General features: G+C 37.1%; 1 protein-coding gene across 1 annotated transcript in view; it reads left to right on the top strand.

The window, feature by feature from the left end:
• Window positions 1–23,522, top strand: part of GPC5 (glypican 5) — a 777,907-nt gene that overhangs the window by 126,766 nt on the left and 627,619 nt on the right. The window contains exon 3 of the mRNA XM_075491967.1: window positions 14,491–15,185. Within this exon, the coding sequence (XP_075348082.1) occupies window positions 14,491–15,185 (695 nt within the window). The remainder of the gene's footprint in view (window positions 1–14,490; window positions 15,186–23,522) is intronic.

Below are 23,522 nucleotides of genomic sequence, written 5' to 3'. Positions count from 1 at the left end.
GATAAGGTGAAGCTTAGATAAGGTGAAATAGCAAAACTAATGATGTTTGGTGTAATAGACCAGATTGTTGAGCTTGTCACTATCAGTTCCCTCAATAGAAAATTAAGTGAGAGAGGCACTTTTTTGGCATGATTCATCTTCCCATAAATATTTTGGCATGATTCATCTTCCCATAAACATCTAATATAGGTCAGATGAATCATGCCTTAAACATCCCCACAACTTTCTACTGTTGAAAAAAAGAGAATATGGTATTTAGCTGAGGTGGTAGCTGAGGTGAATAACGACTGTGTATACTTGTGTGATAGGTGTGATAAATTGATGTGATCTTTCAATGCATCGTTTAGTAAACATCACTCTTTTCATCAGTATTGGCATGCATATGTGCAAGATTATATATGAACTGAATAGTATAAATTGGAAGGATCCCTAATGAGCCTTATACTTTGTATTGCAGAGGTAAAATGTGTATTAATAGCTGACATCACAGTATATGTTACTCTAGAAGTATAATAATATAAATCAGATTCTCATGCAGAGTCATTAAAAAATGTAGAAAAGGGCCAAATGTTCTCACATGTCCTACCAGGTTCCACTGGAAATAGTTAATTCTGCTCAAGCCCAGCTATCACCAACGCTGATCAGACTGTTAACAGATAAAGGATCTCTTTGCACAGCTATGGAGCAGTGTTGGTAAGGTGTAAAGGATCTTCCCTTCAGAATTGTTTCCCACAGTGTTTTCACTGATTGGTTTCTTTTGTCAATATACACATTCTGAAGTGCACCAGTAGTTGTCTTTGGATGTGTAGAGGTAGAAAAGACTGAAAAGGTTGGATTTTTTTTTTTGTTAAACAGAAAAGGGGGAAGCTAGAGTATTTTAGACTGCTTAGCTTCATTTCAGTTATTAGGAATAAAAAGCTGAAATATTTAGAAGCCAAACACAAGAACATATCAAGTTGATAAGTAACAATGAAACTATATTTACTGGGGACAAGTTGGGTCAAGCTAATCTAATTTCCCTATATGGAAATGGAACCAAAATGTGGGTATGTGAGAAGCACAGAGTCTTCTCTTGTTAAGTCACTTGTCTTTCCTAAGTCTTTTTATGCTGTTCAACATGCCATTCTCATAAGTAAGCAGGGAAATATCTTGATTAAATTACCACTAAACAGATGCAAAACTTTTTGGAAACCTACATTTGATTGGTTAGCAAGTGTTCACAGTCAGAATAGAAAGGCACTTCAGTTGTGGTTCTTGGGCAAGTACGGCCACTATTTTCACTACTGTGTTGAATGGTGGAATAATCAGTGTGCTCTCAACAAGTGAGGGAGGGCAATAAGAGCTCATGCGCAGGCTGGAAAGTAGAGCTAGAATTCAAAATAGCGGGATGCTATTCAATGAGGACATATGCAGATTCTGCATTTAGGAAGGAATAAGATGAGTTGAAGAAAGTACCTAGTCAGGCAGAGCTATGTATGAATTTGGAACTCCTAAACATATAGCTTGTCCACTTAAGCACATAGTTTGGGCAATTTAGACTTCCCTTTGGAAGTCTTTAGGATTAAGTTCAACTACACAGAGGCAGAATGGACCCCCTTTATGACTGAAAGAAGTGGGTCTGTTCATTTTAATTAAAAAAAAGAGAAAAGAAATTTGTAACAGTTTTCAGGAGTAAGATTCATCACCTAGCTTCTCCGAACTAATCACCCTCTTTCTCTGTATAAAGAGAGGAGAAAAGCAGCGTGATTCATCTTATTTCCATGTGGACACTTAAACTAGGTCAGATGAATCATGCCGTCATCCTCTCTACTGATTAGCTGAGATGTACACTCATCTACTTTGGAGATGCATTTGGCCTTTGGAGATGTCTACAATCAGGTGGGGAGGATCTAATCTGAAATACCTAAAAGGAGGAAGAAACAAATAACTTGTTCTCATTGGTGAGAACAAATGAGAGTATGGTGAAGCACTGGAAAGATTTTCTTGGAGGCTGCGGCCTCTCTATTACTATGCATTTTTTAAGAATAGGTTAGGTAAATATGTTAAAATAGGAGATCATAAATCATGTTGAACCTGCCCTGGGGTCAAAGGATGCATTAGAGGACATCTCAAGTTCCTCCGAGCCCTGTGTTTCTGTGTGGTTTCACTATTTAGTGAGAGATATTCCAGTCTACAGAAACTAGGATACACAGCTGTAAAGGGAATGGGGACGTAACCATCCAGTTTTGAGTGATGCAAGAGGTGGGTAGCCTTTGTCACATTGCATGATGGGGCAGATCACATGATGGAGTGAAAATCACAGTGGGGTTATAGTTTGGAAGAGACACATTTCCAGCAGCTATCATCTCCAGCTCCTTCCTGGAAAGCATTACATGCCTTGAGAATATGTGAGTTGGCAGTGCTGCAGCAGGAGTCACAAAAAAGGGCTTAGCAGAGTATCTACAAATAGTGGTAGGGTGAAAGACTATTAGCACCCCCAGTAAAGCTGTATAGCTATAGAAGTAGGTAACATACTGGTTATACTCATGTTCTCTCTGAAAGTAAAAAAATGTAGCATTTAAAAAGGGAAATTATCTTTTGTATATATTTGGAAAGAATCTGATGAGGGTTAAAGAGCATTAAGATATAAAGCTTAGGGAATAATTTCATGAACTCATATTTACGTAATTATTCATACTACAGTATACATAATTGATTTACATTTAAATCTAACATCTATTGTTCTTTGGTCCATTGAGTGAGCTCTAATTAAACATTAATAGTCATTAAAAAGCATCTTGCCAAACAAAATCAGAAAATAATAGGTGAGATTATCTCATGAAAAAAATGGATTGCTATGAAATCCTGTTCGGGTTTCAAAAATTTTCATAGGGTAGACTGTGTCTTGACAACATACATAGACTTTATAAAGAAATCCAGACTATATGAAGAAATCCAGGTTTTGACTTCTTGTTCATTGGTGCCATGAGGCCAGAGAGCTGGACTGAAAAATCAGATGGGATTTCCCCTTGGCCAGGGCCGTTCTACCTGATACAAGCTACAAGTGCAGTAGCTCCCCCAGAAAGTATAGGGAGAAACATCCCTCTGCCAGGTGGGACTTTTGTTTTTTGCTTGTTTGATTGTTAGGCGTTTTTTTTGTGTTTTTTTTTTGTTTTTTTGTTTGTTTGGGTTTTTTCTACAGATATGCTCAGTGGGGGTATAGTCAACAGCCTTACCTGAGTACATGGGAGCCTTACAATAAACAGTGTGTAATGGGTTTTTGCCTTTTTCATAGTAAAAACCATTCTGTTATAACAGCTTGAACATCATGGAGCATATCCAGAATTTTCACCTCAAGAGCTTCTGTTGCAGGCTTGAATAACTGCACAAAAACCTGTAAGAGAGTTAGTGGGGAGCAAGCAGAATGCAAGCAAAGGGGATTAATCTGTTTTTGTCCTTCAGCTGTGTCTGCATTCAAAAGTGTGTATGAATTGGAAGTAGAGCTAAAGGCAAGTGCCAAAGCTACTAACAACAATGGATCATTTAAAATGTATTGTTTAGTTTAGTTTCTAAAGAACGGGTTATGAGTTGGTGTATAAATCCTCCTGTATTTATTAATACTCCTGTATTAAAATCAGGAGTCATACTGGGTAAGAAAGAGTGAGTCAAAATAGAGTGGACTATTCCAATCCATATCAATATTTGATCCTAAGATGTTATCATCAAAAGCAGCTACACAGAATATTCTGTACAACTGTCATAAAAAAGTCCTTCTAGAAACAATTTCTCTTTCCTGAGACTTCCTTACTGTTGACATATCTTCTGAATTTCACTTAAATTTGATAAGTTTATATACTAAAACTGTATGTCTTTTCCTAACCAGTTTAGAGAACTGGATTTTTATGTTGTTGACAGGTGCTATTTTCCTCTTGTAACTGGGAAAGAGCTTATTTGTCTGCGTGATTATCCACCTCCTGAAAGTTTCTGTCTTGTCAAGGTAGAAATGGTACAGTTACTAACCTCTTTGAAATGTAAAAGTGCATACTTCAAATTCATTCCTTTTTACTGCTTTCTGCAAAGTAGGTACTGAAATATATGGCATAAACCAAAATGCTTTTGCATCACCTACTTTAAGCAGAATTTTGCACAGGTCACTAATCACTAATAGTGATTAGATCACTAATCACTAATACACCAGAGCTATGCAGATGGTCATACAGTTTTTCTTCTTGAAATCCAATAGTTATAGAGAAACACAGAACTAATTCCAGCGTAATACAGATCCAGTCATAAACTTCATTGTTCCTGAATCTTCCATGGAAAACATGGATGTTTATTTAAGAAGTGCAGCCTTAAAGGACATTTTTTTTCCTGTCTTTTTTCTCAATAGAAATGAAATGAAGTGAAGCAAAGTGAAGTGAAAGATAGTAAATGCATCTAATCCCTTACCAAACTCTTTGGAGGCTCTTTGAAACCCATGACATGTAGTCATATGTTAAGTAAACAAACTCCTCAAATTTCTTTGACTGACTGGTGTGACGATTCTTAGTGTGGAATTTCTCAGACTATCAGATGCAGGAATTCACCAAACCTCAACCAACACTTAGAAGAAAGCTGTCAGATTAAATATTCAGTGATACAAAAATGGATATATTTACTTGTTTGATGTGCAAGAAATGTTGATCTGTAGTGTTACATCTGCTAGAATCTGATTATCATTTCACTTTAACCTGTATAAATTAAAAACCAGCTCAATGAAGTTGAGTGAGTATTGCCAGCATAAAACTGGGATAAGTGGAAAAAAAAAAAAAGGTTCTAAACTTTCAAATATAAAGGCAAAAGCTTCATCTGTTGTCAGTCATCATCACAGCTTTATGGAAATCTTCCTGAGGTGGTTCTTCCTCTTCAGTCACACTCCTCTGGGATTCCCTGATAATTATTTTTTATAAAGCTAGCATGTAAAGTCATGATGCTCAGGCAACCCTCTGGAAACCAAGTATATACTTTTATTTCATTCTAAGAAAAACACATTTCCAGCTGTGCAGAAGGAAAGAGGATTTGCATAAATGTATTAGATGTTTGTCATTTATCTACCATTAAGACCACTTTATAGAAGCGTGATCATCTCAGCTCTTTATTCGTACAAGTTGCAGTATAGTATTATGTTTGATGACACTTTCTCTTAACACCAGTTCCTTACAAAAATCTTAGGGATTCACCCTGACTAAATGTAGACCTTTATATTCGAGTGATTTGTTCTAACATCCCTTTATAGTCAAGGGAGAGGAACAAGCACTTCCAGAGAGCAGTTCATCTCAACCAAAAGTAGCCATCTAAAGTCAGACAGATGAATCATGCCTTAGAAGTGCTTGCTTCTCTCACCTGACTTTTAGGGAGTTTCAGGTGACTAGCTCACATATATATGTTTGAAGTTATGTGAGGTGAATTTTACCCTTCTAATAAATTATTTTTCTGACCCTCCTATCTCAACATCATCCTGCTATAAATTCCAAATTTCCCTTTTCAAAAAATACCCTTTTCATACATCTGAGATGACTTACCTTCCTTATATATTATGGCAAATATGTAAAAATGCATATCATAAATCATTATCAATTTAATGTCCTTTTGCAAACCATGCACAACATTTTATGTCAAATGATTTTCAACAACTTCATTATATGATACCAGTTTTAAAGCTCTGATCCCCTGGAGTGTTCTGCTTGCAAGTCTGAGCATATTTCATTCCAAGGTAGTAAGCAATATATTCAGAATTTAGAAATATTTTCCTCCAATGAGAAAGCATTGCCTGTGAAGTACACAGAATAATGCAAAATCAGAGAGAAGGTAAACAGAACCCAAGAGGAAAACAAGGTTTTGGTAGAGCTCTATTTATTGCTAGTTATTTCTTCTCCTGGCACCATACAAAACAATCTGCTCTTGTTGCTTCCAAAATGGCAAGATGAATGTTCCCATAATCATCACTGTTAAAAGGGTAACAACAGACCGAAAAAAAAAGAACAGTTTTGAGAGTAAAGTGGAATCAGTGATTATAACTAGATAAAATAATAACCATGTGATATTCATTCATGTGATTATTACTCATTCATTCATATGACAGTCATTCAATATTAAAATACCATCTATCAAGGTATGATTAAATACTTTACTTTCCAGTTACAACTTAGGAGTATGTTAAATAGCAGATTCTAAGGCTAGATATTTTAAAATCAACAGTAGCAAGTTTCACTGTGTCCTGGTTTCAGCTGAGACAGAGTTAATTTTCTTCGTAGTGGCTGGTATGGGGCTATGTTTTGGATTTGTGCTGAAGACACTGTTGATAATACAGAGATGTTTTAGTTGTTGCTGTACTAGTCAAGGACTTTTCAGCTTCCCATGCTCTACCAGGTGCAGAAGCTGGGAGGGGACACAGCCAGGATAGTTGATCCAAACTGGCCAAAGGGCTATTCCATACCACATGACGTCATGCTCAGTATATAAAGCTGGGGAAGAAGAAGGAAGGGGGGACATTTGGAGTGATGGCGTTTGTCTTCCCAAGTAACCGTACGCGTGATGGAGCCCTGCTTTCCTGGAGATGGCTGAACACCTGCCTGCCCATGGGAAGTAGTGAATGAGTTCATTGTTTTGCTTTGCTTGCGTGCGCGGCTTTTGCTTTCCCTATTAAACTGTCTTTATCTCAACCCTCAAGTTTTCTTACTTTTGCTCTTCCGATTCTCTCCCCCGTCCCACCGAGGGGGAGTGAGCGAGCGGCTGCGTGGTGCTTAGTTGCCGGCTGGGGCTAAACCACAACACACTGAAAAGTTCAAAAAGAATTTTCTGAACCATTGGTGATGATTTTCATTAAGTTATAAAAAATTAATGAAGCTCTAGAGAACTGGAAAAAAGATAACTTTATTCCAACATTTTATAAAAAAAAAATACAAGACTTGGAGATCATAGTGTCAGATCAGCTGAACATGAGTCCTGTTGCAGTGCTGGATCTGTTCTTGAACGTAGAAGGAGGAAGATGGAGAAGGAAAAGAAAAAAACAACTGGATTTGTTGATTCAGAAAGCAAATTCTACATGGCAAAATAGTCAGTATCAGGATTATTAAGAAAAGATTAACACTGAGTGATAATATTAAGTAGATTATAAAATAAGAATGAGAAGTACAATTATCAATTCAGACTAGCGAAAAGATGAAGCACAATCGTGAGTGAAATTCATCTCACCTGGCTTTGGGACATGTTTTTCTAGATTCTTCAGCATATTAAATTTTCAAATACAATTTAAATGATTTTTTAAAAGAAACACTGGTTAAATTGGGAATGAGTTTCTTATGAATCCACACAATTTCATTATGGGCAAAAAGGAGAGCACATCTTACATATGGATCTGAGAGAATTTTCTGTTTTTCTGATTAATGTTTTAACAGCCTTTCAAAGTGTAACAGTTCTTTTTAGTGTAATTGCAGTGACACTAATGCTTATAGCCCAAATTATCTATGATTGCTGATTCCTATTAATATTCCAACTAAAACTGTCATACACCAACTTCCTAGTGTCTATGCTTTTCTCTGGTGCTATGCTCACGCCTCCTGCGCGTTGCTCAGATGAATCATCAGCCCTGAGCTCTGCCCTGGGAGGAGTGTGATGCTGCTGGTGGAAGTTTCTTCCATGATGGTCTTGGGCCCTCTCCAGGTTACTTTTATTTGTTTCAATCCTGTATTTGCTAATGGGGCATGCTCTTACCTACGCTCTGGGTCTTTGGGCTTAATTACACTATGATTCCTTCATTTTTTTTTAGTCCTCCGTGTAATATTTTAAGGGCTGAGAGTTATGCAATTGCACAAAGCTAAAAAAACCAGCCCCAAACCCCACAGCTAAAAAAAAATTACAATATAACTAAACCAAACTCAAAATCACAGCATATGCAAGAAACTCCTGACATTTGAGTATCTGAGTAATTTGCCATTGAACACAGAACAACTTAGGCAATGGTCAACTGATTCTAATTCAAGTTTCTTAAATTTTGTTTTTCAAATAGAGCTAAAATAAATTCAAGACCAAACAAGACCCGACAAATTCTGAAGTCTGTTATGAGTAATTATGGCTGTAAAGCCTGAGGTGTATCACTAACATTTGGCAATACAAAGTTGTTTGGGCTACAGGTTTAATCTGTTCTACCTGTTTTCTTACTGACTTCAGCAGTGAATCTATAATCTATGAAATGGATTAATTTGAAATATGTGTTAATGAGGAGCAGTTTTAGTGAGTCTCAAGTATCTTCTGCTGGCACTTAGCCTTTTGATCTCTCTCCCATATAACCTTCACAGGCAATGCCCTAATGAGTTCATTCCTTATAATTCATTTATATGTCTTGAAGACTTTATTCTTCCAGCTCATTTTTCTGATATGATAAATGATTAGGGGATTTTGCAGTATATCTGGCACTGTGTACTACTTCGTAGTTAGGGATAATTACACTGAATTTCCCACCTATATGTATTTCCCTATTTGATATATTTTAAACAAAGGTATTATGTATGTAACACTAGCTGGATTAATTTCTTTTCCATAATTATTCTTTTCCATAATTTTTGAATGCTTTTTGTATGCTAGGCTGCAAACTGTACCTGAGACATTCCCCTTGACTCCAGTAGGACAATGTATGCAAGATACACTTGATTGGACTATAAATCCTTAATAGAGAGAGTTTGATGCTTCTGGTGTATTTGCGCTGCCCATAAACAGGAGGAAAACATAGGAGATCACTGAACATTAACGGCAACTGGCAACAGGCTAATACTTTCCCACAGGATTTTTCAAATCAGAATAAATTCATAATACTATTAAATTTTTCAGCTTTTGCTTGGATTTAGTTATCTGGATTCCTGTATACTTATACTATGGGCTGATACTTAGGGTAGTCCAGACTCATCAGTTTTGGATCCCCTCTGGACTGTGAAAGGCATTCTTGCTAAGTGCTATGTCCATAGTTTAAGGATGGATTTTAACCTGTCTGGTTATAATTTATGGAGTTCTATAGCTTACCCTGACTAAGTGTGAATTAATTTATAATATGTAATGTAGGCTAGTGATTAATACTGAATTATAAGACTTCACAACTTGTTGGCCCACTACTAATACTGGATTTTTAATTTATTAGACTATCTTTGTGTTAAATACTATAGATGTTTCAAAAGTTAATACTCAGAATTTAGACCATGCATTTTCTCATTTAGCAGCTCGTATAGAGCATTTATCTGTGTGAAGAAAGAGTAAACTTAAGAAAATGTAGTTGCTTCTATAATGACGCGATTCCGTAGAAATTAGTTTTAAATTAATTTTCTAAGGTACCTGTAGTAGAAAGACACTTTACCAAAACTATTAAGGATGAGAATTGCAGGGCTGGTTTAAAATCCAATCCAAATTCTATTTCATTCAGTACAATATTTCCACTAAATTTGATTATTGTCCAGGAATAAAAAACAAGATTTCTCTTTTGTTCGCTTTGTGAGTTGTTCTAGTAAACAAGGCATGTGTATACTTTTGTGGCCTCTCTTAAAGCCAGTAATCCACTGGACTGATTACTACATTGTGGTATCTTTATAATTGAGAACTACCTGTGGCTCTCAGGAACAGAAAGGTTAAAGGAAGTGAATGAAAGATTGCAAATCTTTTAAAGCAATGACCGGATAGTTATTCTACATCACTTTGTGATTACTTTGTTAAATACACTATTATCAACAGAAAATGTATATATGTACTGATATGAAGAATCAGCTGAACAAATGCAATGCATAAAACAAAAAAGTGCTCATCTACATTTTTTTTTCCTAGCCTTGTGTTTTGTTCCTTCTTAGCAAAACCAGGAAGAGAGATATTACTGCTCTTTCAAAAAATTAATGGGTTAATATATTGACAGCCCTGATTTTTGACTTAGGAGTATACAAATCATAATTATAAGTGTAGCCAAAGAAAAATAAAAGTTGACATGTCACCCATGGTAAATGCTAGACATTATCCACGGTAGTGCTGCAGAAGGTATCTGTAGGATATTGTATAGTGGTTACTACAAAGGTCTCATAAAGGATGGAGATAACAGGCACTGAGCCTGAAGATTAAAAAATCATTTAATAGCAATAAAAAGAGCTTGTCTGGCTCATCTTGGTTATACTTAAAATGCCTTTTATATGTATTGGATTTATACTGATTGAAAACTCACCGCTTCTTTTATGTGGCTGAATAATTAAGACTGATGATGTTAGTCTGGGCCCATAGACTTAAAAGATAGAGAAACACATTGTTAAATCTATGATACGCTTGCAGTATTGAACCAGCATAACTTGGTTTGTCATTGAAGTCTCTGAAAGTGGTGTAAATGACATAGATTGCCATCATAAGGTGTTCACAGGAGCTGTTCAATATTGAAAGTAAACATAGGTCTGCTTTCCTGTTTGTCATTCTTCAAGCTGTCTGAGAGCAAAACAAATCTCTGGAATAGCTTTGGCGGTTATAAAGTAGGAAACATGCCAGCAGAATAAACCTGATTAACAAATTTTGTAAGAAATCCTGAAATGACAATTAAACAACATGATGCAGAATTGTAAACACAAGTGGCCAGTATTATCATTGCTGTTTAGAAAAGCACAAATAGTCGATAAATCATGCAGTTGATTATTGTACTCATTCATCTGTGGGTTGCTGGGGCACTAGCAATGTAATTCAATCTTGAAGGTTTATTATTGTTTAGACCACATTGTAAAATCTATTGATTATCCATGTGCAGCATGATTTATTCTTTCATCTAATATTTGTGCTCTTGGTAATAGGATGCTGCAGCCATGGATTGTAACAGACATTTTAGATCACATACTTTATGGTTTTCATCTAGGAAAAAGTAATAATAAAAATTGAGAAGGGTCATAAAAACCTTATTCATGTCATTCTAAAGAGATTATTATAACATCATTATTTTACTAACATTACCTACTTTAACAAATTTCATCTGAAGCATTGGCAAAATTTGCGTAAAAGACTGAATCTACAGTTACAAAAATAGCCATTTTCCTAGGAGGCTTTAATATTCTTCACACTTTATTATTTTAAACCATCAACCAAGAATCAATTTGACTTAGATTTTTGTCTTTGTTATTCTGGCTGCTCCAAGCTTTTATATGAAGGTTTCTTGAGTCAGTGATAACTGGGTATCTAGACTTTAGTTCAGTTGTCTAGGCACAGCCATCTAGTACCACTTTAAATGCAAAACATCCACACAAAGCCTGCAGATGTGACACAGGACCTGCAGGATACCCATGCCCTTCTGAACAGGCAGATAAACAGCATCTGCCATTGAAAATGGTACTAAACACTCTTAGGCAACTAAATAAAGCCTCCATAGTAGGATTGTACTTTCTGTGCATTCCTTGTTCCCTCCAATAAAAATAAGACATAATGTACAGTAGGATATTTAGGGCTGTAATTTAGCTGTCCATGTATACGTGCCTCCATGCGAGCTAGGTGTCCAAACTGCCTTTATAGCTGGTGGAGATCTCATCCTCAGTTCAGTCACCTTAAAGTGGGCATCTTGATCAATCTAATACTCCCTGTCTGATATGTTATGTCTCATCTGCTGCTCCAGAAAGACACGGGTCTCCCATGTGCACACCTACAAACACGGGGTACAGTGCAGGTGTCTCAGGTACGACCTGGCATGAGGTGCTGAGGTTGAGAAAAGTCACAGAGCCGGTGGCGATGAGAGTTACTCAGCTGGCCCTTCTGCGTGTCAACTCCTGGGATAAACTGAAGAGGCTTTGCTGTATTGAATAGGTCTCCCTTGGTGGGAGCCTAGCTCCATGCAAGGCCCTGACTTCAGGAGTCTGACTTTTGAAACAAATCAAACCCTCTGCTGAATCACTGTGAAATTTGGCACATATGAGTGCTTATAGTGAAATTCACTTTAGGAGAGATGCACATATGTATGTGCCATAGTACTAAAAAAAAAAAAAAAAGACAAACGGGATGCACTTTCCTACTCTTCACTGTGGGCAGTCAACGCTTTTTTCCCTACTTATGTGAATGTTAGAGGAATGGAAAAGAGAGATAGAGCAAAATCTTTAAAAACGTGCAAGGTCCTGCACTTGGGCCACAGCAACCCCATGCAACACTACAGGCTTGGGGAAGAGTGGCTGGAAAGCTGCCTGGCAGAGAAGGACCTGGGGGTGTTTGTTGACAGCTGCCTGAATATGAGCCAGCAGTGTGCCCAGGTGGCCAAGAAAGACAATGGCATCCTGGCTTGTATCAAAATTAGTGTGGCCAGCAGGACTAGGGCAGTGATCGTGCCCCTGTACTCAGCACTGGTGAGGCCGCACCTCGAATACTGTGTTCAGTTTTGGGCCCCTCACTACAAGAGGGATATTGAGGGGCTGGAGCGTGTGCAGAGAAGGGCAACGAAGCTGGTGAAGGGTCTGGAGCAGAAGTCTTATGAGGAGCGGCTGAGGGAGCTGGGACTGTTTAGCCTGGAGAAAAGGAGGCTGAGGGGAGACCTCATCGCTCTCTACAACTACCTGAAAGGAGGTTGTAGAGAGGTGGGGGTCGGTCTCTTCTCCCAGGTAACAAGTGATAGGACAAGAGGAAATGGCCTCAAGTTGCGCCAGGGGAGGTTTAGACTGGATATTATGAAATTTTTCTTCACCGAGAGGGTTATCAAGCATTGGAACAGGCTGCCCAGGGAAGTGGTTGAGTCGCCATCCCTGGAGGTATTTAAAGGACGTTTGGATGAGGTGCTTAGAGACATGGTGTAGTGGTGGTTTTGGCAGTGTTAGGTTTATGGTTGGACTCAATGATCTTAAAGGTCTTTTCCAACCTATATGATTCTGTGATTCTGTGATTCTGTGAAAATCAGTCTTACGGGTGGTGTGAAATATGAAACTAAGAGTTAATAGTTAATAGCAGAGGAACAGAGGTAATGACTCTGATTTATAAGCATGTATCTCATTTTTATTGGAGAAAACAAAGAATGCATAGAAAGTATAAGCAGATTAGTTTCATATGTCTTCTCTGTGATCTTTTCACAAAGCATGCAATTTCAAACCCACTGAAGTCAGTGAGGGTCATTTCACTGACCTGAACAAGCTTTTTATCAGAATTTAAGACATTTGTTCTTATGCATAGATATATATTAAAGATGTGATGGCCAGTCTTGGTTATTATATTAAAATTATTCTGAGTCTTCTACTATTCCTTTCAGTCAGTGACTTAACATCAGACTTCAGATTGCTTCAGTAATTGCCTGACATAGTTTGGCACAATTTGATTCTGCCTATTTTTAACATCACTGTTTGGACAGTATTAACTGTACTTTGTGCTTTTCCTCACTTTATTTCTATAAAGTCCCATTAAAAAAATGTGTGAAAAAATAAATACATGAAAGCTTGTAAAGCTTGAATGAATAAAAGAAAGTTACTGGGTCATAGCTATCCGGTGGATAAAATGGGTTAATTCTTGTAATATGTGCTTCTACGTATTTTTATTCTCAACTCTAAGGTAAGTTTCCTTTTGATCTATATATTGCTCCTTTGCCTTCCCTGAAGTGCAATCTTCTCAGGCAGATCTAGGAAATTCCTCAGTGCAAACATTCTTTTTTTGTTTTGAAAACCTGCATTTTTCCTTACCTGCAAGTCATAGATCAAGTCAGGAGAGAATCCTTCTCCAGTATACTTGAACTTTTATTAAAAACTAGTCAGTGTGCTTAAGGATTGCCACCTAAGACATGAAACTCAGTGTATGTTTATCCATTCAGGCTTTACCGGTTATGCAGATCTTGAGGCTTAGAGAGGGTGTATCCATCACAGTGCCTGAGGAGAGCAATTCTGCACATTCCATCACTTTGCTTGACCATAGTAATTGCCAGACCAAACAGCATGGTTTAAAAGCACGTTCTCATGTGTGTTTGGTACATCTCATTTGGAAGACAAGAAGACAAAATTGTTTGATCTTTTAAAAGTTATGTTTTAATGGAGTGGAAGAGTTGTTTCAATTGTTTAATGTTACTTTTGCCCATCCATTTAGGATGGTAAGAGGAATGACTTGAAGTGGAGTGACTGAGAGCATTTAACTTTCAATTGCAAGTTGCAGAATGAGTCATGAGATGCGAGAGCTAATGTATGTATATCCATAGACAGGTACAGTAAGGCTTTGTTGTTTTTTGGAACTTAATAAGTCATTTTACAATTGATTTCCTTTAATATTTTTTTTAGACTGTGTTTAATATATCCTGCCAAGAAAACATATGGTTTATTAATTGTGTTGCAACATTACTTGTAAGGTGTTTGCCTATACACAAAAGGCAGTTGTCACAGTTTGTAAGAAGTTTGTCTCTTCATCAGTTCTAATGCAAAAAATGCATTCAGGATAAATGTAAGATGCCCTGATGTAATTGTTTTAAGTTCTTACTCTAATTTCTTAATTTTTAAACCTTAAAAATAATGAACTTTTTTTTTATTACAGAAACCTTTGAAACGCTTATCAGACTGGCTGAGAATTACACAAGCACACTATTCTGCAATGCATATAGAAACATGGCTGCTGAGGCTACTGCACGTGTCCAGGAGTTTTTCACAGATGTTGGACTCTTCATATTTGGCACAGACGTTAGCACAGAGGAATTTGTCAACAGGTTTTTTGACACCCTGTTCCCAGTAGTTTACAACCATGTGATTAACCCTGGTCTGACTGACATTTCACTGGAATATGCGGAGTGCCTCCGAATGGCGAGAAGAGACATCAGGCCCTTTGGTAACGTTCCCAAAAAGGCCATAGGACAAATGGGAAGATCACTGTTACCCAGCCGGACTTTCTTGCAGGCTCTGAATTTGGGGATTGAAGTGATCAATACAACAGATCATCTGCATTTCTCTAAAGACTGCAGCAGAGCTTTGCTGAGAATGCAGTACTGCCCCCATTGCCAAGGGCTGACTTTAAGTAAGCCCTGCATGGGCTACTGCCTCAATGTCATCCGAGGCTGCTTAGCTAACATGGCAGAAGTTGATCTTCATTGGCGGGGGTATATTCAGTCCCTGGAGGAGCTCTCAAGCGCCATGAGTGGGACATACGACATTGAGCACGTGCTTCTCAACTTCCATTCACTTGTTAATGATGCTCTTGTACAGGCTCGTATCAACGGACCGGAATTATCTGAGCAGGTAAGAAGCTGTTTTTATCCACGCTCGGTGCAAACGTGACACTGAGAAAAGTTACACTGATAACTAATAATTGTTTGGCCATTTTTACGGTGACGAACACATTTGTATCCAAGTTCAGCTTTATTCGACAAGGCATTTTTCCAGCACTGCCAGTTTTTATTTTAATCATGCACACGACCTGCTAATTTCCCATATTCTATTCACAAGTTTAACATCAAGTGGAGATTTAACATTTTGGCAGCATTTACAGTGAAGGCTTTTCAAAATGAAAAGAATTCTTGTGTGGAATTTATCTTTTCCTGTTTCCCATGAAACCACAGCTTTTTTCAAAATTTTGCTGAGTGAAAATTTTTGTTGCACAATCCAATGGAAAATTCTATTCCTTCACCCTTTTTATTTAGAAGTTAACATTTTCAGTAGCTGCACTGAATAGCTTTAGGTTTAACTTTACCACTGCATCTGTTAAGTTCTACTGAACAAGGGTGAACAATGCAATGTATCATTAAGTTTGGAAGCTTAAAATATTAACGAGAGGAAAGTAAATTATCTGGTGAAAAACTAATTACACAAATATTCTATAAAAACAGAATTGAATAATAATCTGACATTTGTGTAAATGAGAGTGTTAAATCTCAGCAATAATATTTGTTTGCAGATTGGAAATTTGTTTTACGATATACTTGGAATAATTTTTAGGAGCACAAAAAGCGTTTTTCATCAACGTAAGTTAATTGTTTAATTGCTTCATTGTTATCTTATATACACATAAAGATAAATTTTAAAAATCCTACTTTTAGATACCAGTGGCCTGTCTTAAAGATCCCATGACTTTGCGTATATTATTTGCATAATTTTGTAGGTTTCAGAGAAAGTAGCACAGTTCATTTATAACATGAACTAAATCCTTCCTTACATATACTTAAGAGAAAAAGCAACTTGTGCGAGCGCTGTGTTAGCTGTGAATGCATGAAATGAAGAATTTTAAGATACCATTAAGGAAAATACACATTATTTAGCCACACATTAGAAAAAAGTTAGTATATCTGCAAATTTATGAAGGTGATGTAAGTGCAAAATTTTAATTCTTCCTATGTTATATTTAATCCATGATATGTTTTATAATTATATTTTTCTCTGTATTCTTACATGCAGACTTCACTGACAGTGACATATTCTGTGTTTAGAGCTGGGTGGAATATTTTGATCTGGGGACATGCCTTTAGTTTTACAGGGTACACAGGTCTGTTTGTGCCTGGGTGTCACTGTGGCGTGGCACCAGCTGAGGTGCAGTTAATACTTCTAGGACTACCACAACCTGCCTCTTCACCTGACTAGCTGAAGTTGAAGCAGCGTCTTCTGCTAAGCAGCTGATATGACCTCTGACAATAAAAAACTTGACCTAATTTAATAAACAGAGTATTCTTCATTTCTTACTAAGACCCATAGTCCATTAAAATGGGTTCTTCGTCCTGCTTGTAGTCAGTGAGTAACAGGGAAATTGCCCATTTCTATGAATTTCCCATTTTTTCTGCTTTATACCAGCCAGCTACATTAGCCAGAATCTCCTGCTGCTGAACTTCCTTGAGAAAAACTGTGAATTTTTTTGAAAATGTTTTTCACTAACACTTTGGCTCAGAAGTGGCTCACTGATGTCTGTCTAATTCCTAATATGTTTCAGAGCTACAGTTGCCTTTTAAGGATATTCCCTGTTCCTCATATTTTGGGGGGATCTTTTTTGCCTACAATTTTCAGGAACAAGCTAGAATAAGAAAGTAAAGGCTCAAGGGAAGGCCTTCTGTTTCCTGTTTCATCCTGGGTCATTTAGTTTGAAAAGTTTTAGACTTGGATTTTCAACAGCGAACCGGCATTGTCCCAGACTTAAAAGTCTCTCGGCACACTCATGTTTTCAAAATGAAAGTTTTTACTCTCCAAAATAGTATATTTCACTCAATTTTAGTAAAAAATTAAATGGGTGAAGAGCCCTCCACCCAGTCTTTTGGCTTAATGAAAATTTCAGATTGATCCAAAATAAAATGCTTTATTTTGATATTCCTTAAAACTCTACGCCTTCCTTCTCCCCTTCCCTCATACGATGTAAGGAATACTAAAATTTCTTATGTAATCATATTTTGTCCAATATTTTTGTTTGAATATCAAGTGTTTACCTCTGTTGTGTTAAGTTCTTCTCATATAGAATCACTTCCAAACTTTAAAAACTAAGTATTTCATTTTTCACTCAATCTGCATCAGACTTATACATTTAGACATCTCTATCACTTAATCTCTATGTTATACTTGACCAGTCCTTTCTCTCTTTGATCTATAATTTGGTCAGATAAGACTGTGATGCATTGATCCCTTGAAACATGGTGGTCTAGTCAGTCAGTTCTGATTTGCTGAGTATGGCTTCCGTATATTTCATATTTGCCCATACATTAGGTAGCAAGACCTAATTCTGTAATAGATACATGTAATAGATACAGTCTTTCAGCTTTAAGATGCAGGGGACATGAATTCTGTTGAAATTGGCTCATTAATATTTATTTATTTTATCTTCAGAGTGACTCATGAACTGTTTCAAATTTTGATAAGCAATTAATGCATCAGTGATTCTAACAGACACAGAAAAGATGATTATGAGCCACCAAATAATGGCTCGTTTAGGCACGCAGCAGTCTCTGCAGTTTTAAAAGTGAATTTCATCACAGTAAGTACTTTTATGAGATTTAAAGAAGCAGACAGAGAAAAAAAATTCTTTAAATGTTTGGAAGTAGGATACATACATATGCAAATGTTAATATGAGAATAAACAGAGTATCCTGCTTAGTGATACATGTATTTGTACAGCTCTTTATCTAATCATGTGTATGTTTGCATAAATAACTATATGTAAAGGATTTTTTCCTAACACGTTGCATGGATATCTATATTTAAATCTAATGTATGTTCATATTTTAAGCTCTGTGTGGTGTGGAAAGACCACTAATGCCTATATAACATGGCTTCCTTTTACAAAACTCTTTTTTCCAGTAATTTACAACTTGTTCCTTTTTCCGCCTGGGTCAGCAGAGCAGTGCCACGCTGTCTCCAGCCGGAATTTCTCTTTGCCTTTGTTGTTCCTGTTTCGAATTCACACCTGTAATTCCTGCCTCCCACAGCTCTGCTGGCTGACAAATAGGCGCAGCACCTGTTCATCAGCTCTATACCTGGACGTTATTCTATGCTATTCTGCAGAATCTAGTGGAGATGTGTGGGCTGTGCAACTATTCACATATTTATATATGTTCACATATATATATATACACACACACACATATATTTAATGACAGTTCTGTTCTGTGTTCCTGAAGTCTATATATGTCCATTTATGTACTGTTTATGCTCAGTGCATAGTGGACCCTATGCTTTTTAGCTGGTAGGAGTTGGAACAGAAATTTTTTGCAGACTTCTGTGCGTATGCTCATGCAAATATAATGTAATAGAAGTTTAAGAGAGCTGCATCATACAAAACAAGAAGAGTATTCATTATTAAGATAATCTGAAAAAGATGATATTATGTAGTTGTTAAGCATTGGATAACAGGTAAAAATGCTTATTGCTACAAAGGACACTGTAGCTTCATCCTATGCTCCTCTTTGTGTTCAGCCTGAGTTGCCACATGCTGGTCTTTGAACTTGCGTATAGCCAGGGAAATCCTCATTGAGGGCAACTGTGCAGGCTAATGAATGCACAAGAGCTTTGTAACACACTTAAGCCTTATTTAAGGAAAAACAAACAAACAAAAAACCTATGGAAACTTGTTTATAATTTGTAATAAATTGTTTCATGTTACCTCCATTCTGTTATGCTAGCCACTGAGTGTCCATATTAAGACAGAAGGACAAAGATTTTAGCAAGATTTACAAAGTTTTGGTGTGGATGGAGCCTGTAAACCCCCAGTGTAAGAGCATGTTTCTGTTCCCTTTATGCATGGGTTAATGGCACGGCCCCATGCCATGGAAGGGCAGGTTCCTGTGTCACTCACAGCGTGGTTCAATGGCAGCTTAAGCCAGGCTCACCCTGGGCTACCAAGTCCTGCTCTGGCACCATCCTCAGCTGTGTGTTTCCACCCCTTTCCCTGTGTGCACGCTGCTTCAGCAGCTGAAAGTCAAGCTGGTTGGGGGAGCTGTCTGTAAGAGAGAGTCTGTCTTAGCCGTGGTTTTGTTTCGGTGTGTGAAGACTTCCGCTGTCACGCGTTGGGTAACGCAGCAGCTGAGAGGTCCACCAGAGTGGAACAAACAGAGGACCTGAGAGGAGGTGAAATGGGCCCAGGGCAAGAGCTGAAGGAAAAGCGGAATGGAACATGAGAGAAGAGAAAAAGTCACAAGGCTTTATAATTAAGTCTTTCCTCCAAACTTTACATGAAACTATTGTTCCTGATTCCCAAAAGATCAGTAGTGTTTGGGGTTAATATTGAATAAAAGAGATGAAAAGGAATACTGATTCATTGTGTGTTCTGGGCACTGATGATTTGGGGATCTGAAGGAAAATGAAGTTTGTGACCATGATATGAAAAGCTATATATGCATATAAAAATGTGGGAATCAGAAACACAACAGAAAAAAATAAAATCACACAGTCAAATTCTGGCATTTCCTAATTTTGGAAGTGAGGAATTTGTGCTATAGGTTTGGTAAAATTCTTGTATGTATTTTTGTATGTAATATAAGCCTACAAAAATTTGGAATGGGATTTTCAAAAGCACTATGTCTTCACTGTGTTCCAACCCCTGTGGACTTTCACCAGATCAGTTTTCCAAACAGTTGGAGATAATGAAAATATTAAACTTCTGGAAGTTCTCAAGTCCTTTCACTGATCTTAGTCTAATCCTGAAAGAGGATCTAAGTTATGTGTCTTCTAAAAAATATGCATAATTATATTGTATGAAAAGAGACTTTTGTCTTTCTCTTTTTTTAATCTGTCATTTATACTAGAAAAAAAGCAACATCTTTCTTGTGTCATAGAATGCTAGCAGGAAGAAGAATTTAATAGACTGTATTTAGAGCTTTATTTCCTTATTGATTATTTTTGCTTGAAATGACTAGCTATAAACACTTAAACAGTCGGAACTGCTGTAATACAGTGATGTTTTAAATTTAATATTCCCATGAAGAGACATATGCACAAACATTATAAATAGAATATTTGTGGGTTTTTTCTATTCCTTGTAGGATCTGTTTTATGTAGCAACTTTTTATTGGGGTTTCTCTAGCGAAAAGTCACACAGCCTTATTCCATGTCATTCCAGAAAATGAAGCGCTGTAGAAGTGCACTAAACCAATTAATTTTTTAGATTTGAAAAAGGAATGGAAAGAAGGTGACGAAAAACATCTTTTGATAATTCCAAATATATACAAAACATACACCTGCAAGCTATAGTATAACTGCAATTTTTAGTTTTGGAAAGCAGTCAGCTTGATTTTCAACAAAAGATGAGTTTAACAGCATTTCTAGTTGTGGGAAGTGCTTTGCCTGGATATTGGGTAACTTTCATAGCTTTACAGGTTAAGGCACTTAAAGAGATGCAAGAGATCAGCATCCTTTGAAGTAGCTATTCTGTGAACCCACTTCCTTAGTATCTAAAATCTAATTTATTTACTTACATAATTATATGCCTATAAATACAGCAGCTTTATGCCTACTGCGTCATAGCTCCTGCATTTTGGTTGCTTGCTTAGAGTGCATTAGTCAATCATGTGAAGTAAGTTCACAAGCTATTTGAACTTACATTAAAAATAACTAATTTTCTCACTCCATTTTAAAGAAATTTTAATATTAGAAAATGCTTATTTTAAGCCTTTAATATAAATCAGGTCATGAAACACATCTGAAATTCATCACTTAAAAATAAATCGTAGCTATCACAAAGAGCTGTACTCAATGCACCTGAAATGGACTTCTGTATCTATTCTATATGCATATAAAAATACACAGTATAATGTTAACCAAAAGTGGTTATTGATTTGATAACAGAGATACAATGACAATATTTTTCTCTAAGGGAAATATTAGGCTGTACTTCCAAGCATTATTTATAACATCCACCCCTGATTTTGCTTGAAAAACTTATGAGTTGTATCCATCTAATAAAAATTCAGGAAAACAGAAGAATGGAAGAAAAAATAAGCATTTCCATTAAAACTGAAAATTCAGGAAAATAAAGTAAAAGAGGAAAATAAGAAACATTTCCGCTAAAACAATTCAGTCTGTCTAAACAACGTCATATGAACGTCTTCTACTGTTATTTCCATGTGTTTCAATGTACCCAACGGTAGGTACACAGAAGGGACATACATTTATTATCAAATTTAGTGGCTATTGTATCACTACCTTATCTTATTTTGCCTCATTAGTGGAGGAACCTTTCATCATTCTTTGATTTTGAGGACTACGAATGCTGCGTACCCTTTAGCAAAGTGGTTAAGGGCTTTAACCTTAATTTTGCTTCTTTGTATTTTGTTTTCTTGTTTCACAGTCCTAGCATTATTCCCATGACTCCTACTTTTAGATTTTGAACCTTTTAAAAGGAAATAATGTACATTTACTCTTGCCACCTTAATTTTCTCGTGACTTTAACCTAAAACGAAATAAGAAATATACCATTTGGAAGTGATGCATTCAAGATTTTGTTATTTTTTAAATAAATATTAAAACAATACTTTACAAATGGAGAGGTTCAGACTTGATGTTAGGAAGCATTTCTTCACTGAGAGGGTGGTCAAACACTGGAACAGAGAGGTGTTCAATGAACACCTTCGAAGAGGTGTTCTTCCTAGAGAGGTGGTTGATGCCCCAAGCCCATCAGTGTTGAAGAGGCATTTGGACAATGCCCTTAACAGCATGCTTTAACTTTTGGTCAGCCCTGAATTGGTCAGGCAGTTGGACTAGATGATTGTTGTAGGTCTCTTCAAACTGAAATATTCCATTCTATTCTATTCTATTCTATTCTATTCTATTCTATTCTATTCTATTCTATTCTATTCTGTGCTATGCTATGCTATGCTATGCTATGCTATGCTATGCTATGCTATGCTATGCTATATGCTTTTATGAAATGGCATAGACTGAAAATCAAAACCCTGGTTAAAAAGATACAGAAGCTCTTCATAAGAAGAATTAATGATGTGAAAACATAGTTTCACAGCCTAATTTACTGTATATACTAGAGTAAAACTGGCAATTGTTATAGAACAACCTAATCACTTATTATTTTAGAAATTAAGCAGATTACACATCATTGTATAATATATGACTGATTTGGTTTATTATCCATATTGTTTATATTTAAACTGCACAGTAAATTTCTCTATTGCAAACATTCTAGGTATACTTTATCAGATTGGAAATAGGTAAGTTTAGACAAATATACAGCTGGCTCTTCCAAATAGCTGAATGCATTTGCCTGTGATTCATCTGCTGCTGCGTAGACAACTTCTTCCAGCATTTGCACAATGCAGAGGCATGCTGATGGTGTCATTCTGAGGGAGTTCTCCAATGCTGCAGTAAAAGAAAAGCAACTTGAGGGCAGGGACAACTTACCGTATTCAAATCCCAGACTTCCCTCCTTTTCGTGCCTCTACACGCTCCTGCTCCTTCATCATGATTGCTACGATTACCTTGGAGGATCAGTCACTCTCCCTTCATAAAAGAGCCCTATCTAACACAAGGCTGCAGGTGCACTTGGCATGGGCAGAAAGCTGCCAGAAGCACTGCCAGTGCTGCATGAAGAGTTTTGTGCCTCAGGATGGTCCCAGTATGGACAGCTGACCTAGCTCCGCTAGCTCCTCCCAAACTTTGGTCCTATTGCCACTAGCAGTCAGAGAGGGAGCAGGGAGACAGAATGATTAACAGTGCCCTTACTTTTAGCATCAAACAGCCAAACCGCTCTGTGTATATGTGTGTATGTATGCCTGGGTAGTGTGTATGCTGGATTACTGGCTTGCAGTTTCTCACCGGGAAAGAAAAGGAGGATTATCTCTGAAATAAAATGCAGAGACAGGGAGAAAGGGAGTGTGAGTGAGGGTGAGAGAAGTGGATTGGGGCCCTGGGTAAGATGTACAGGTCCCCCACACTCTATCGACCCTCTACTGTTTACAGCTTTAGGTTACAACAGCGGCACAGGAGCCAGGGCACTGCCAGGTGTCACTGTGAACAACATCCCATAGCTTATCAAGAATGCAGCGTACATTGCAGGTAGGGTAAGTTGTAGCTGGTTTTAAGCATCTCATTGACATCAACCAGGGAGAATCCATCACTGGCAAGAAGTCTCTGTCACCGTAAGGGAGGGCAGGAAGGCTG

This window comes from Mycteria americana, chromosome 1 (genome assembly GCF_035582795.1).
Source record: "Mycteria americana isolate JAX WOST 10 ecotype Jacksonville Zoo and Gardens chromosome 1, USCA_MyAme_1.0, whole genome shotgun sequence".
Taxonomy (NCBI): Eukaryota; Metazoa; Chordata; class Aves; order Ciconiiformes; family Ciconiidae; genus Mycteria; species Mycteria americana.
Note: the sequence above shows the minus strand (reverse complement) of the source record. Positions and strands in the feature narration are given on the sequence as shown.